The sequence below is a fragment of the Caretta caretta genome, chromosome 18 (assembly GCF_965140235.1).
Source record: "Caretta caretta isolate rCarCar2 chromosome 18, rCarCar1.hap1, whole genome shotgun sequence".
NCBI classification, from domain to species: Eukaryota; Metazoa; Chordata; order Testudines; family Cheloniidae; genus Caretta; species Caretta caretta.
The window spans coordinates 15,349,075-15,365,246 of NC_134223.1; the positions used below are offsets into that span (position 1 = coordinate 15,349,075).

General features: G+C 51.6%; 1 protein-coding gene across 7 annotated transcripts in view; it reads left to right on the forward strand.

Annotated features, from left to right (window-relative positions):
* LOC125624525 (tyrosine-protein phosphatase non-receptor type 11) overlaps positions 1-15,433 on the forward strand; it is an 83,541-nt gene extending 68,108 nt beyond the window's left edge. For 6 of the 7 annotated variants that reach the window (XM_048825312.2, XM_075121104.1, XM_048825309.2 and 3 more), the window contains 13 exons: positions 1,942-2,134; positions 2,313-2,432; positions 3,081-3,194; positions 3,580-3,676; positions 4,361-4,440; positions 5,584-5,739; positions 8,145-8,276; positions 8,882-9,036; positions 9,478-9,545; positions 10,343-10,494; positions 11,281-11,378; positions 13,229-13,352; positions 13,946-15,433. In XM_048825312.2, the coding sequence (XP_048681269.2) occupies positions 1,942-2,134; positions 2,313-2,432; positions 3,081-3,194; positions 3,580-3,676; positions 4,361-4,440; positions 5,584-5,739; positions 8,145-8,276; positions 8,882-9,036; positions 9,478-9,545; positions 10,343-10,494; positions 11,281-11,378; positions 13,229-13,316 (1,453 nt within the window). In that variant the 3' untranslated portion in view covers positions 13,317-13,352; positions 13,946-15,433. Of the gene's footprint in view, positions 1-1,941; positions 2,135-2,312; positions 2,433-3,080; positions 3,195-3,579; positions 3,677-4,360; positions 4,441-5,583; positions 5,740-8,144; positions 8,277-8,881; positions 9,037-9,477; positions 9,546-10,342; positions 10,495-11,280; positions 11,379-12,168; positions 12,229-13,228; positions 13,353-13,945 lie in introns of those variants that run through there. The other variant, XM_075121103.1, reaches the window with a different exon arrangement.
* Positions 15,434-16,172: the final 739 nt, after the last annotated feature.

A 16,172-nucleotide genomic window follows, 5' to 3' on the forward strand; every position in this document is an offset into this window, starting at 1 on the left:
TGCAGAGCAGCGTGTGGGAAGCGTGTGCAGTGCCTGGCTGGCTCTAGCAAAGTCCTGTCATTCTATCACTTTCAGCAGCAATAAAATTCACCCATATGTGTAATCCTAATACAGTCTCAAATCGGTGTGAAGTGATTTGCTCTCCAGGTGCCCCACAGCCCGTGGCTGAAATCGCTGTCATCATAGCCTGCTCCGAAGGATCGGCCTCGCTAGCTCCCACTCCATAAACGTTGTCCTCTGGGACAAAGTTGCCGAGACATGACGTGATGCTGTTGCATCGTCCCTGGAAGATATTTTGAGCCACTTTGAATTCCTGGCAGCCTGGCTTGCAGGCCAGGAGCCAACCTCATCAAACTGGGAACCAAGTGGCATCTGCCTGGAGACACTGTCCAGTTGTTGTTTTGAGCTTGGGCACCAGATGCCCCGAGGCAGAGAAGTGATGAGAGGCCGGATTGTGCTGGGCTTTGTACGCACGCAGTAAGACAGCATCCGCACTGAAGAGAGTAAATATAAGCAGATGAGACAGACTGGGAGAAAAGGAAAAGGGTTACGGTGGGAGCACGGACACTTGCCCGAAGTCACGCTGGAAGTGTGTGGTAGATCAGGAAACACACCGTGGGTCTCCAAGTGCTAGGCTAGTGCTCTAACCACTGGACCATCCTGCCATGATCAAGGCTAAACTAACAAGGCTGCTGGACCTAAGTGAACAAATGAGTCCAGGAATGAAAGCAGCATGTTCCAGTCGAGGCGTAGGGCTGGGAGGAATGGTGTTCTGTGCTCTGCCGGACTCACGAGGTGGCAGTAACGTAACCGCTGTGTGGGAAATTGCCACTTCTGTGAAGTGCTGGGCTCTCAGATGCAAAGTGCGATTTCAGCAGGCGCTCTTAGTTAGCTAGCGCTTGTGTCCCTCTGCCCGGAGCATGTTAGAGCTGCCATCTAGTGGAGAAGGTGTGGAGCAATCAGGGGCTTGCATTTTAAAAGCAGGGCGACACGGAGGAAGGTAATTCTGTGCAAGGCGAGAGAGGGGTTTGTTTCCTGGAGCGGATCGAATCCTGCTGTTTTCCCAAACTCTCAGCGCAGCAGAAAGCAGAAGGCTCATCAGTGATTTGTCTCCAATTTTCTTAAATCTCCAGGTGAATTTGGTGCTCAGGAAAGTGAGTGGCTGAATGGTGCTAACTGGAGCTAGTGGGCTTATTGTGCAAATCATGTGCACCCTGTGGGTCTGGGCTCTACCAATGCATCTCACTCCTGAGCTGCAGCAACCTCTGCTATTCCACTTGTGGGTCTTTTGCTGACCAAAGACGGCTAGTTATGAGTGTCCTGCTGTGTGTCTCTTTAAATATAGATGTTCCCTAATGAGATCTGCTAGACTGATTTCACTTGTAAGGTAATGAGGAGCTGATCCCAGAGGGATAAATTAGTATATTAAGCCAATGTGTTATCTTAAGCTACTGCTGTTTTTTGTATTTTTCCTGTGGGGCAAATAAAAGTCCTGATGTTTGCATCCTCTCAGCCGGGTGAAGAATTGACATGCCATTGCACCATATAGCAGCAATGTCCCTGGGGTTTTACTCCTAAACTATTCCAAGCTGGAGACTTTCCCCAGTTCGGCAGGCAGCGGGGATGAGAGCTGTAAAAGCAGTGTCTCGTGAGTGGCAAGGATAGCTGTATAAACTTAGCATGCCCGCTTTGCAGGAGCTCATGGGAGCACTCTTTCTGGGTTTAGCTAGAGAGGTTCCCAACTCTTTGCTCTGTCTTCTCTAGTTCGAGCCTGGGGTTTGCACTAAAAGCTGAAGCTAGGTAGCATTATAAAAGTTTTTGGCCCAGTCTTCGTGGCATCTGAACCACCACCTATCTCTAGGGAGGCAAATCTTTTCTCTTTGAGTGCTGCTATATCTGTGTGTCTCGCCTCCACCTTGATTGCCTTCTCCATTCTCCCAGGTGGTACCATGGGCACCTGACTGGCAAAGAGGCAGAGAAGCTCTTGACGGAGAAAGGCAAGCCAGGGAGCTTTCTGGTGCGGGAGAGCCAAAGCAAACCAGGGGACTTTGTCTTATCAGTGCTGACGAATGAAGACAAGATGGAGACTGGAGACCGGAAGCCACGGGTGACTCATGTGATGATCCGTTACCAGGTAGGAAACCCTGAACTGGCTGTTTAGGATGGGGAGTTGGTTATCTTTGCTCTCCTCGGGCCCCGTCCCGCTCCCCCTGGAGTCCAGTTGGAAAAGTCCCACTGACACCAGTGAGCGTTGGATCAGGCACACGGCGCATGCTCTGATCACACTAATAACTCGCCACTTCCTCCCGCAGCCAGATGGGAAGTATGATGTTGGGGGAGGCGAGAGGTTCGACACTCTCACGGACCTGGTGGAGCACTACAAGAAAAACCCCATGGTGGAGAAATCTGGAGCCGTGGTTCATCTGAAACAGGTGACTAATAATAAGCGTGGACTTGGTACAGATGAACTAACTAACCCTCCCAAGAACACGTCACGGGGTGCTCCGTCCAATCCCCTGTTTTTACCACTGGATCGTTGTTTGCATTCCCTCTGGTGTCCATGTAGCTGCTTCCCATAAGACGTCTCTGCCTCCCAGCCTGGCTTCTCCCACTCAAACAGTGCAAAGGCTTTAGGAAGTGCAAGAGTTCGGGGGTTTGAGCCTGGAACCTCTTACGTTATGCCATGACACGCCTCTGGCCTGAGCCTTGCTGTATTAGTGACCCTTGGCGACACCATGCTTTTGTCACCATCTCGTGGCTAGTCCACAAGCGGAGTTTTGTCTGCTACAGTCTTTGAACTGCAGCACCTGGTTTTCTGCCTGGGGTAGTATATAGCGGGTTCCACCCCAGCCGCCACTGCCCTATTCGAGCACATCGTGTGACTCTGCCATTAGCCCAGCATTACAACTGCAGGATCAAGCAGAAGAGGCAGGAGTGTGTGTGTGTGGGGGGGGGGGGGCTGGCTTGGAAGCACATCCTCTAGCAAGTTGGGGGGCAGAGAGAGCAGGGGCCGCCTGTAAGAGCGGAGTCCCAGTGTCTCGGGCCGTCTCTCTGTGTTCTGACCCTGCCCTGCCTTTCAGCCCTTTAACGCCACGCGCATCAACGCCGCCAACATCGAAAACCGAGTGAAGGAGCTGAACAAAATGGCAGATCACAGCGAGAAGGCCAAGCAAGGGTTCTGGGAAGAGTTCGAGGTACAGGAGTCCGGCTGTTACCCTTCCCCTTCCCCTTCCCCTCCCCCTCCCCGCAGAGGATGTGAATTCAGCATTGAAATATCAGGCTTGCCCAGTGTGTGAGCATGAGGGGAGGCGCCACCCCCACCCCCAAACTGGCTGCCCTGCCCTATCTGAGGGAGTTCCCCGCACCTCCTCCCACCCATGCCGTGTTTGTGGGATCTCTCTCCTTGTCCTACCCTCCTCTTCTCCATTCCTTGTTTCTTGAGGAGCCCCCTCCTGGCTCCCTGTCTCTTCAATACCATGTTGGAGGAACCCCCCCCACACACACACACAGTCCCTCTCTGGTATCTGAGAGCCCCTTGTTCCTGTGTCCCTGTTCACTCACGTGTCCCCTTCTCCTCAGATGCTGCAGCAGCAGGAGTGTAAACTCCTCTACCCCAGGAAGGAAGGGCAGCGAGTGGAGAATAAAGCGAAGAATCGCTACAAGAACATCCTCCCCTGTAAGGAGACGCTGGCTGTCATGTCTTCTAGCCGCCGAGTTTCTCTGGGGACAGTTGACCTGTGTTGTTGAGGGCTGGGATTGCATGGCATTTAGAGGTCCTGGCCTAATAGTCACATACCAGTGAATCGTTGCCCGTTGGCTAAGGAACGTGGGCTTTGCCTGTCGAATCCAAGCTGGGGTCTGGTTAGTTCAGCGCCCTTTCTCTCACTTTCCTGAACTCCGCACTTCCGCATCCCAGGGACTGTGGCAAATGGTTTTTCCTCCTTCACCTTTGTTACTTTGTACCCAGAGATCAAATGAGCCCAGAGCTCAGTTGAGCCTCGCTGGCGTTGGCCAAAAATCGCATGAAGCCAGAGCTAAGCCCCGGGGAAATCAGACCCGCTCGAGGGTTGTACCATTGTGTCCATCAGGTAGCATCGGAGCACCTCCACGGCGTCTGGCCTTAGTTATGGGTTTGTGGCGTACCCCAGGCAGAATGGGCTGCCTGGATGCATCACTAGGGGAACTTCTCTCTCCACTTTGGAGTGGGACCCAATTAGCCCCAGCCCTGAAATAACCAGCTGGTCACGTGTGAATGATCTAATGGATTGCTGGGAGCTGCTGCGGGTAAACGGTTGGGGCCCGGCGTGCCGCGCAGTGATGCTTCTGCGCGTGGCTCGAATGTGGCTTCTCTTCCCACCAGTCGATACCACGCGGGTTGCGCTCCGAGACGTCGACGAGAGCTTGCCAGGGTCAGACTACATCAACGCCAACTACATCAAGGTACGTCAGGAGGGAAAGGTGGCTCTTGACGGTGGGGCTTCCCAAGGCTGCCTCTCGCTGCCCGTGAGCGGGTGCAGCGGTGCCAAGAATGATACCGCCACAAGGGCAAGCCCGGCGCGAACCCCTGTATTTCGCTGATCACAGGTCAGATGTCATATCTGCTGAGAATCCTCCTGCACCCTAAGCAGTTTCCTGATACTCCCCCACCAGTTCTTTAGCCAGCTGCCTCTTTGGCAGGGTAAGAGGTGCCTATGGGCTGCTCCCGGCAGCCAGAGAGACTCTTCCAGTCTGTATCTGGCAAGAGGAGCTGCTGCTTTTAGTAGCCCTTTCTTCAGAAGCCTAATGCCCTGTGCTCCTCTCTGGAGCTATGGAACTGTCTTTGTCAGGTTGCCTCAAGGGAGGTCCAAGAGCCACATAATTAGTGCCCAGGCCCGCTGTCGTTCTGGGTGGCCAGAAATAGCAGCCGGGCTTTGGTGCAGAGAGCAGGAGTGCTCCAATGCATCCGGGGGGCGGGAAGGAGGGTAGCTTGGCTTTATTGTGAAGTGCGTGTGTGCTTCCAGACCTTATTGCTGGTGGGTGCCGTGTCCTGGCCGCCCCTGCACAGTGACTCCAGTCTCAATGCCCAACCCCGGCTTTCCCTGAGCGGGGCCTGCCAACATGGCTGTGTTGCGCAAGGTTGTCTGCTGGGTCAAACTCATTTTCGCCTGGGAGCTGAAACCAATTTGGAGCGAGATTTCCAGCCAGGAACAGCTCAGGTGTTTAAGCCCCTAGCCTTCGCCGCACGATGGGGTCACTTATTTTCCTGTCTGATACAACCAGAACTTCTGCAGCTGTCTTGTGACCTGCATCTAGCACTGAGCAAATGATAATAAGGCCCTACAGAGGTCACAGCCGGCAGAGGGTGCCTCATTAACACTGTTGAGGGGGTATCTAGAAACTGCAAGCAGAACAATTTGTGTCTGGGGGTCTGCTGTAGCTTGATCCCTAGAGGAAAGCCTGTTAGCATCAGGTGGCAGATGTTTGACTGGAGAGCTCATGCAGTGCCAGGCAGCCATGTCCTGTAGGACTCCCCCTGTCTTTGCAGCTCAGGGCTGCACTGGGGCAGTCCTTGGTCCCTTACTCCTATTTCCTTGCCACACCCAGAGCATACCCGAAGATGGAAGAAGCTCGGAGCATTGCAAAGTCTACATTGCCACCCAAGGCTGCCTGCAGACGACGGTGAACGACTTCTGGGCCATGGTGTACCAAGAAAACACCCATGTCATAGTCATGACGACCAAGGAAGTGGAGAGGGGCAGGGTGGGTACTTGGTTTGCAGGTTGTTGGCAGTCATTGTCTGTGGAACCTCTTGCCCGCCAGGTGCATTTCATCCCTCCTGTTGGCCAGACAATTTTGGGTGGGGAAAACTTCTGACTTGTGGAGCCTCAACCTGGTGCCTTCAGGATGACCAACTAATGGCAATAGTCAAAAGCAGGTCTAGTGCAGCTACGGCAGTGGTGGGCAACCTGCGGCCCATTACCAGATCAGGGTAATCTGATTGTGGGCTGCGAGACATTTTGCTGGCGTTGACCGTCAGCAGGCATCGCCCCCGGCAGTGCCCAATGGCCGCGGTCCTCTGTTCCCAGCCAATGGGAGCTGTGGGAAGCAGCGGCCAGCACGTCCCTGTGGTGAGTTAGAATTGTACAACTTGTCTATGCTCTGTCTGCATTCAGAGGTGGGGAGGGCCTGAAGAACGTGACTCTAAGGCCGCTAACCAGAACTGGCTCCGCTGCTAAGGAGGGGTTACCAAGGCTGTGTCTACACTAGAAACTTTTGCTGGTATATCAATGCCACTTAGGGCGGTGGGTTTTTTGTCTTGTTTTGTGTCTTATTTTGTTTTAAAATGTATACAGTAAAAGCCCTAGTGCCGATCCAGTCATATTGGCAACGTGCTTTTCCCAAAATAGCTTATTTTATTAAGGAAAGTGGTAGAAACTATAACAACGAAAGCACTCTTGTGCTGCTATCAGCTGTGTCTGAACTAGAAGACTTTCCCAGTATAGCTGGTTGATAAATTGTTTAGTCAATTGCTTGACTGCACGTTGGTGTGTTATGAAATGTATTCAAGAGACCAAGCGTGTTTGTTGCTACAAGCCAATAATAATCTGGCACAGGAAAAGGTTCTGTACGGGGCCGGTCTCCGGGAAGCTGCCTCGTGCAGCGTTGTTCCATTCACCTTACGCAGGAGTGATCCCAAAGTTACACATTTCAGCTGGTATTATTTATACGATGATTTTACAAGTCACAGGTTTACCGTCACTAAACTCCAACCCCTAAATTCGTCCCACTTCCCTATGTTGTTCTGTTCCTTCCTTCCTTTGTTTTGGATCCTGGCATTTCAGAAACTGGTCCATGGAAGCACTTCCCTAGCTTGTACTAACACCTAGAACGAATGTGTCTTGATTTTTGACAAGTTTCCTATCTGCTTATGCCAAGTGCTTGCTTCAGCAAATGCAAGGTGTTATGGGATATTTAGCATAAGTGAGCAGAGTTTGTATAAGCAGCATAGGTCAGGTCAGGCTATATAACTACTATGTGCTTAATGTGTGTTATCTATGTACAGTGCGGATAATACAGATTGGTACTGTGACTGATATATGCTAGCCCACCATATATTAGTCAACAGCTATACCAGCAAACCCTTTCTAGTATAGGCAAGGCCTTAATACAGTACAAAAATAGGGGATTGGAGGGGTTTTTAATGGAAGAGAATGGGATGTTGGCAAGCAGCATAGTGCATTGGGATGGCTCCGGAGTGATGGAGTGACCCATGTAACTGCACATGGGACAGCAGGGGGCGCTGCAGGTCAGGACTGAAATGGATTGGCAGAGCTGTGCGCACACAGGACTGCGAGTGGCCAGGGGTAGAATAGGTGTGATCTCTAGGGGGAAAGGGACCTTCTGTAAGATTAGCCTTCTTTAGGAATTTGTCCTGCGGGCCAAAGAAACCTTCCCCTGGAGGGTCCCTGGGGGCAATGTGGCTAGGGGGTGGGGATCTCCACCCCAATCAAACTCTGGATTGTTTAACCTCCTGCAAGCCGCTGCCTCCTTGCAGGAACCATCAGTCGATTTCTTGCAGGAGGGGTTGTGGAGTGGGGGTCAGTGCTTCTGGGGTCTCTTCCTGGCTCAGCCACTGCCTCATGGTGTGACCTTGGGCAAGTCACTTATCCCATCGGTGCCGTGAATCTCCCTGCCTTCACGTTTGTAAAGTGGGGATAGTACTTGGCCCTGCTCCGTGTTTGACTGCACGAGGAACCCCATTGCAGTCAGTGGGATTTCTGGGTGGGGAAGGCGCTATTCATCTGTGGTGAGGGTTCCCCTTAATGTTAGTTGTGTACGATGGAAGTGCCGGTGTAACCCACGCCTGCTCAGGGTGGCGCTTTGTCCCCTGCTAGCGGAGGCTGGGTCACACGCCCAGGTTGAGGAATATTCTGCAGCCTTGGCTCGGAGAACTTGATCCTCGAGTTCAAGCAGCAGCAGCTCACGCTTTTAGAGCCAGATGTCCCTGCTGCTGCTGACCCAGCCACCGGCATGGAGTTCAACAAGCTCTCGCGGACCTGGTACAGCAGGCTCAGTTTGCTGAGCTCTAAGGAGATTCCCGTCCAGCTCCCCGGTCCTGAATGATGAGCCGAGCCCCTTAATGGCATTTTCCCCTGTCCCTTCAGAATAAATGTTTCCGCTACTGGCCTGATAAGAACTGCACCAAGGAGTACGGCCACATCTGCGTGCGGATCGTGAGCGAGCGCGAGGCGCAGGGCTACTACCTCCGGGAGCTGGAGATCACGCGGACAGATCGGGTGAGAGGCCTCTCATTTCTCCTGCTCCTTTTGCTGGGGCAGGACTCTCTCAGAGAGCCGTGGCGGGGGAGAGGCAGCCAGCCTGTAGCTTTGCACCGTTGTAGAAATATTTATCTTATCGATGTGGTTCCTCCTGGTATCGCCCCAGTGGTTGCAACTCTTGCATTCATTTACCCTTTAGACCCGTCGGGTTCTGATTGTGAGCATGCTTTTGGAGCTACGCATTGCCAGGAATGCTGCTTGTCCTCCCGGGCCTTTGCACTGGCGTTCTGCTGGCTTCGTGAGAGAGTTTCCCAAACCAGGATTGGTGCAATCGGCATGGGGGCAGAACTTCCCTGACCTCCCCAGGAAAAGCATCCATCCCTTGCATTTGTGAGCACCCTCCTATTCGCTTGGGTGGCTACGCAGATGGGCTCTATCCTAGCCGAATAGTCTCTCTGCCCCATCTCTAGGTTGTACCGATCAGTTTTCTCTCATTTTACACTTGGATTGTAAGCGCCGTGGGGCAGGGACCATCTTCTTCCGGGGGGGCGTGTGTGTGTGCACCGTACTGTCTGTGGCATGTGGGGTGTTCTAACCAAGCGACCGGGCTATCTGTCCTGCAGGAGGAGCACCCCAGACAGGTAAAGCACTATCAGTATTTCAGCTGGCCAGACCACGGGGTCCCCAACGAGCCAGGAGGGGTTCTCAGCTTTCTGGACCAAGTCAACCGAGCACAGCGAAGCATTCCGGACTCCGGGCCGATTGTTGTCCACTGCAGGTATGCACCCGGTGGGGTTGTCTCGGTGGCCACCGGTGAAAATGTCCCTGTGTAGATGGAGGGGGCTGTTGCTCATGTGAGCCAGGAATGACCAGAGGTGAAATCTGTTGCGTCGAGGCCTTGAAATGAGGCTCCCTCGTCCCCTAGTGTACTGCCAACACTTCTCTAGGGCTGTTACAGATGGAGAAATGGAGGCAGTCTGTGGCAGAGCCAGGATTAGAACTGGGGAGGTTCGAGTTCCCAGGTCTCTGCCCAGACCACTGGACTATGCTTCTCTGAGGACTCTGCTTTGGCACGTCTTTATAGCAAATATTCCAGACACCGGCTTCGATGGGCTTGATGTGCCGATAAAGGGCACGCACTGAACTGGCTAGTTATGTAGGGTCTGGGGAGGCATTTTGGCTTTTCCCACACTGATCCCTCCTTGTCTTCTCTCCCCAGCGCTGGAATAGGACGCACAGGCACGATCATAGTGATTGATATCCTGGTTGATACTATTCACAGGCAAGGTATGGCAACTGATCTGTCCCATGGGATTAGCTTCCCCCTTGTCCCCAGGGTGTTCCCTTTGGTTGCAGAATGGCAGTATAGTCTAACCTAATCCCCCTACAAGTGCAATGAGTTTGAAGATCTCTGGCCAATGGGCTCAGCTCGGCTGTACGTCTCTTGGTATGGGCTTTGATCTGAAAATATCTAAAGGGCTGGGGAAAGGCCTCTTACCCCACTGGAATGTAAAGTTTCCACTTCTGGGCTGGCAGGCAAAGGGGGAATAGCGCTCTGCCTCATGGGGAAGAAATCCACTGCCTCCCGAAACAGGCAAGTTGGCCCAAATGGCCCCAGCAAGCTCTGGTTGAAATGGAGGGTGAGCTCCTGGCCTCACTGGGAGTTCTGCCATTGGCTTCAGAGGGGCCAGTTCGCCCAGAGTGCCTTCTTAAAGCCCTCTTTCCTTATGGAAAGGTGTGGCTCACGCCCACCAGCCTCACCAGAAATCATCCCACCAGCCTCTAGGAGGTAATGGAGAAGGATCTCCTTTCCAGAAGCTCTGCGAGTCATCCTCCAGAGCAATATAGCAAGGATAGACTTCTCCATCGTGCTCTACAGGAGAGTTCCAGACACCTGCAGATAGGTCGTCCTTCCCTGTTAAACCCTACCGGACTCTTGCAGAAGGGTTAATTTCATGGCATCCAAGCCGCTCCAAGGAGGTGGGTCTGTGTTTGGTGATCCAGGGGAGAGGGAGGGACTGTCTCCCCCCACCTCCCTGAAATCTCACTCAATTCCTGATTCTTTGCTTCTCCCCCTCGAGCAGGTTTGGACTGTGACATCGACATCCCCAAAACCATCCAGATGGTGCGCAGGCAGCGATCTGGCATGGTGCAGACAGAGGCGCAGTACAAGTTCGTTTACATGGCTGTTCAGCAGTACATTGAGACCGAGCAGAAGAGACTAGAAGAAGAGCAGGTGGGTCCCGTTCCTGCCCAAGATGCATGGCTGGAATGCTCAGTGATGTTGGGCCTATCGGTGGGAATTGGCTCAATGGCAGAATATGGTCTGAACCAACCCTCCCCGGTCAGAACAGCAGATCTGAATGGAGCTGCTTCTCTCTGTCATGGGATGACTCCAAATCCTGGACCTGGACACGCTGAACGCAAGCGCTAGAAATCCAGGTCAGAGCCCAGCCTTCTCCAAGCTGCTGAACTTGTGTGTGGATTGACGCAGTTCCCAGCAATGAACTTGGATCCAAATCCAGCTCCCAGGTGTGAACCCAGGGAGGATGGGTTTGGGCCCAGCTCTGGTTAATAGTGAAATTGGGAGAAATCTTATTATAAAGACACAGTGATTTCGTGAGCCTCAAGTGTTCTCTCATCCATGGAACCACGAGCCCTCCCTGTTAGGTCTGGGGTCTGCTGTGCACCTGGAGTAGCCCCTGTAGTTTCCAAACACATCCTCCTCTGTAGCAAGAGGAAATGCCAGGTGATGCTCTTACGAAGAGAGGCTAGGGGACTGGGGCTCAGGATCATGTCTCCTTCCAGCTGTGTTCACCTCCGCTCTTCTCTTCAGCATCTCAGACTTGGGAAGCTGGGCTCTTCCCCAGTGCTGTGGAAATGTGTCTGTGGGAAATCCTCTTCCGTACCTCTAACTCACCCCTCTTGCTACCTGCCTGTAGGGCAGAAGATCTGCTCTGCAGACAGTGCCTCCGTTCTTGCCTCTGGTGGAAGTTTCATCTCCTTGCTTTCTCTCTTTCAGAGGAATAAGAGGAAAGAGCGAGACTACCTGAATATCCGGCACCCTCCTATGGATAAAGCCAGAGCCAAAGGGCAGCCGCCCCCACCACGTGTCTCTGTGTAAGTTTGCTTGGAGGGAGGGAGATTACTGACTGGACGGGGAGCAGATGGGTCTGAATCACCATAGCCCCCAGTGCCGCCATCTTTCACGCAGCTGCTTCCTTCCACCTGGGACCGCTTTTAAGCGCACTAGCGGGAAGAGAGTGGCTATAACTGGCCATGTAAATATGTATCAAACATAGCAAGGCCCTGGCCTGCTGGTCTATCCCATTTTTGCAGCTACCATAGGGATGTTCAGTCGGCAATTACTTAAGCCCCTTTTTCTTGGAAATGTCCCATGAGCCGCGGGAGAGAGGAAGGAGGGGAGAAGTGTAGCAATAATATAGCACAGAGCACAAGAAAGAGAGAGCGGGCGTGTAGGCAGGATGAGTTGCAGGGAGAGGTGAGCCCGAGCCCGGAGAAGCAGAGGACTGAGCGAATAATGCACTTTTCAGTTCACTGGGAACTCTGAACAATAAAATAAAAATTAATTTGGGGGCACCCAAAACACTGGATTTCAAGCATTTTTTTAACGTTGAATTTTAAAAACAAAATCTCAGGTGTTCCAATTGAAAAACCCAAGGCCATTTGTTTGGAAAATGTCCAAATGAAACATTTCAATTTTCATTTATTTATTTAGTCTTTTTCCACCGAAGCAATTTGGCAAAACCAATGGGAATTTGCCAAATGTTTCCCGGTTGCCGAGTCTGCATTTTTCATGTGAAAAAGCATTAGGTGGATACACTTCATCCAGTGCTGCTGAGGCCCTTTGTGGACAGTAGAAGTTCTACACTGATCTCTCTTCTTTTAGATAAGAGAGTGATGAGCAGGGAGAGTGTCCCATATAAGCAATGGATTTCCCACCACTGGTAACTTTTTTTGTTGTTTGTTTGTTTTAAAGCTGTGGTTTTTCGATCTTTTTTTTTTTTCATTTGCGGACTCCTAAAAAAAAATTCCAAACACAGGTGCCGACCCCTTTGGAAATCTTAGACATAGTCTGTGGACTCCCAGGGGTCCATGGACTGCAGGTTGAAAACCACCATTTTTAAAGAGATTTTCTAGTTTAAAAGGAATGACTTTGGGGCAGTTCTCTGACCTGTGCTATGCAGAAGGTCAGACGAGAGGGTCACAGTGGTTCCTTCTGGCCTTGGAATTTCTGAATGGGAGGGGCAGGGTTTGAGTATCTCCACTCACTCATCCAAGATGGACCCTGCTGGGCCGATGGCACCTGTCTAAATATTCAAAATCTTGGCAGTTTCACTTGGAGCTCTTGGCTGCGTTTGAATCTGAAACTCTAAATGAAGCTCAAGGTGAAGGTAGGGAGGGATCACAGGTGGGACAAAGCCAAAGAAAACTATTCCCTCCTTCCTGAATGTTGCGTATCGCGTATTGTTTCACAAAGTCGGGGCTGGATTTCAAGTGAAGTTCGGGGTTACTTGGATCTGGGATTTTGGTTGGACCCATTCTGAACAAAAAGGTTGGTTTGCAAAAATAGATCTGGATCCAGGTTCCTATCCACCTCCCCCCTCCAGAAGGTCCATCGTTTTCACTCAGCCCTGTCTTTAGACCTATAGGAAGTATGGGTGATATTCTCACTCCGATCACATCCCAGTGTTGGATGCATATATAAAGGCTTGCATCTTGGATGAATGTTCAGGGCCCAGTTTGTGTGTACATTAAATGTCTGAGGGACGGCAGGCATGAAGTGTGTGGGTGTAAATGGGCATTGGGGTAATTCCCGGTCTTGCCGTCTACCAGGCTGTGGGGGGGAAGGCTTGGAATTCTGTTCAAATGCCTCCAGGCAACCTGCTCTGAGGAAGGAATGAAGAGTAAGAAGGTTACTCATGGCAAGGCTTTGCGTATCTTTCCAGGGTCGACGATGATGACTCAGCCACAGTCTACGAGAACCTGAACATCAAAAGCTCAAAGGTTTCAGGGTTGAATAATGCAGGGAGATAAATGGGCCGGAAGGGGAGCTGGATGGAGGCTGCACAGGTACGTTCATTCTCTGAGGTCGGCACTAAACCCCACCAGGGTTCTGTTGGCTCTAGTCCCTGTTCGACATCATGAAGTGCGTGGCCCCATCTACCCAGGGAAAACCAGCTATGTTCTGAGTCAGTTTAACAGACCTTAAAAATGTTTGTGCAGCTCCTGGGCAGTGCCCAGCTGGTGATGGGCTGGGGAGAAATGGGGCAAGGCTTAAAAAAAAAATATTTTTTGAAAACTGCCTTACACTTGAGACCCACAATGCGAGCTGAGGTTGTTTCCCTAGTGTAGACTCTAAGGGTTTGTCTACACTGCAGTCTGGTGGGATTGCAGCGTGAGTAGACATGGACTTCAGCGCAGGCATCTAGAACCCTGGGTACCTACTTGTGTTGCTGAAAGCCATGCCACCACATCTATATTGCTGGGTTTAGTCCTGCTAATGCAGGTATGTCTGCTTGAGCTGCAGTCACCCCTCTGATTGCATCCCGCAGTGAGAGAGACATACACATGGGTACTGGGAGCATCGTCTTTCTCCTGTGTGTGTCCCACTCCGCTATACATAATAGCTGACACCACCTCTCTCCTCTCGTTTTGGATCTTAGGATTTACAGTGTTTACGTCCACACTTGCCAAGTTCTGTCATCGCTGCCTCCCTCGACCCTTGCGCCTCCGCACCCCTTCAAGCACCTTGGATCCAGCGAGGAACCAAAATGCTGAAAGCATCTGAGCAGGGCAGAGTCCTCGCCTCGGGAACACGCCTCAATCTAACTTATTCACAGGAGCGACCTTTCCCGGTCCCTTTTTCACGTAGGCCGATATTTATGCGCAAGTGCCTCTGGATGTTTGTAGGGCGTAAAAGCTCAGTTTTAATTTTTTTTTTTGTTTAAAAGAAATTAATTTAATTTTTAAAGAAATTGGTTTTGTAAAAAGTTAAAATAAAATGACAACGTGTTTAGGAGCTTTGTCTGCTCAGGACAATCACCGGGGTGTTGCTGCACTTCACGGCTTCATGAGGTCGGTCGTGTCTCAGCTAGAGGTGTTTAAACTGAGTCTTGGGTTAACTCCACTGCCATGGAAGAGATGGACTGGGCATGTGGACTGGACCTAGGTATAGTGCAAATAGCCGCTGTGTAAATGCCCTCATTCCTTTAGAAAATGCACCTCCTTTCTGCTGTGCTAGGCTTGGGCACTTATGCAATCTGCCAAAGCGCCTAGCTCCTGGTCCTGGAGCAACCCTTGCTATTGCAGCATGCAGAGAAGCAGTGTGGAGCAGTGGACTTGTCTGTCTGGTAGCAAAATCCCCATGCTGCACAGTTTCTGACACGCACATGAGTGAGGAGCCAGCGTGAGAACCCTCATCTCTACCAACACAGGCCTCTGCCGCGGGAGCTAAAAGAGATCTGTAGCTGGTGGTAAAAGCAGTAGGGAGGTAACTTATCTGTGCACTCGGCAACCAGAGGGCAACATCCCATGTACCATCAGCACATTAGGGCTTAGAGTTCTGCTGAGTTCTCTTCCTGACTCTATTGCTGTCTTGCTGGATGCCCTGTGTTAGTTTCCCCATGTTTGTCTGCTGAGCCTAATGCTATGCATACGAAATAGGGGAGCTGTGGGCAATGATTAATATTTGTACAGCACCGCGAAGAAGAAAAGAGAGAGCATGCTTTGGAATGTTAATATTCCGGCTCTGTTCGCGCACCTCAATTTTCACTGACAGCACTTCCTGCTCTTGCAGCCCTGGGCCTGCAAACCGCTCTGCCAAAGAACCTCCTTTTCTGCCGGACTCCTTGCTACGTGACATTGCCCAGGGTCTGAATGTCCGGGCCGAAACCAGGAGACCCTGTCTTGGGCAGCTGATAATGGAAAAAAGAAACTTTCTTCCTTGGCTGTGTGGGTTAAGGGATGTGCTGGGCAGTGGCTTTAGCTTGCAGTGCTGGAGTAGCTGCTCTCCCAGCACTGCAGGGGTTGAACAAAGAGAACACCGATGGAACGGGGCTGTATTTACCGGCCGGCGTCTTCAGTTGTTTGTCACAGGGACAAGAAAACAGTTTATTTTTATTGCACTTTTAATAAATGTTGACTATTCTAAAGGTTTTTTTTCTATTTAAGTTTGAAATGCTTGTGAAAGTGACTGATGGGCATTTGAAGGGGGGTATGATGCCAGTGGGTGCCAGGCCTCTTACCCAAAAAAACTGCTCCTCTTAGACCTCGATCAGAGTCCCTCTCAAGTGGCCCAAACAATTTTGGGCTAGCTCTGAACCAGCAGCTTCAGCGTGAGCCTCTGTAGCCCATTACCAGTTCTCCCAAAGCTGTCCCGACCCTCCAGCGTAAAATGTGGCAGCAAGCGGGGAAGTGAGGGGTATTAAAGGGCTGCACGTGGGATGGACATGTGTGGATACCGTAGTTGATGAGGTAAATCAGTGGGAATGGATGTGATTGTGGCAGGTTGACAGGCTCCACCTGGGCCATTGTTTGGAGAGGGAAGTATGGGGAGCATATGGCAGTCAGATGTTTGTACAGTGACGAAGGACGGCTGGCCCCCGTCACATTCCTTCTCCTCTGATGCTATGCAGGCATTTGTCATCTGGCCTCTACTGCTGAGACTTCAGTGGTAGTCTGGGGGGATGGACAAGATCACCCAAGAGTCCCTGGCAACCCAAATGGTTCTGACTGACACTGCGTTAAAAGCCCTGGGTCCAGTGGCAAGGGAACTGGGCTGGACAATACCCGCCTTTTAAAGCTTGCTATAAATTGTCAACATATTGAATCTGTTGCAGCAGCCAGGACCCTGCTGAAATCCTGCCTGGGAAAGCTCCCGGGTCACCCCTG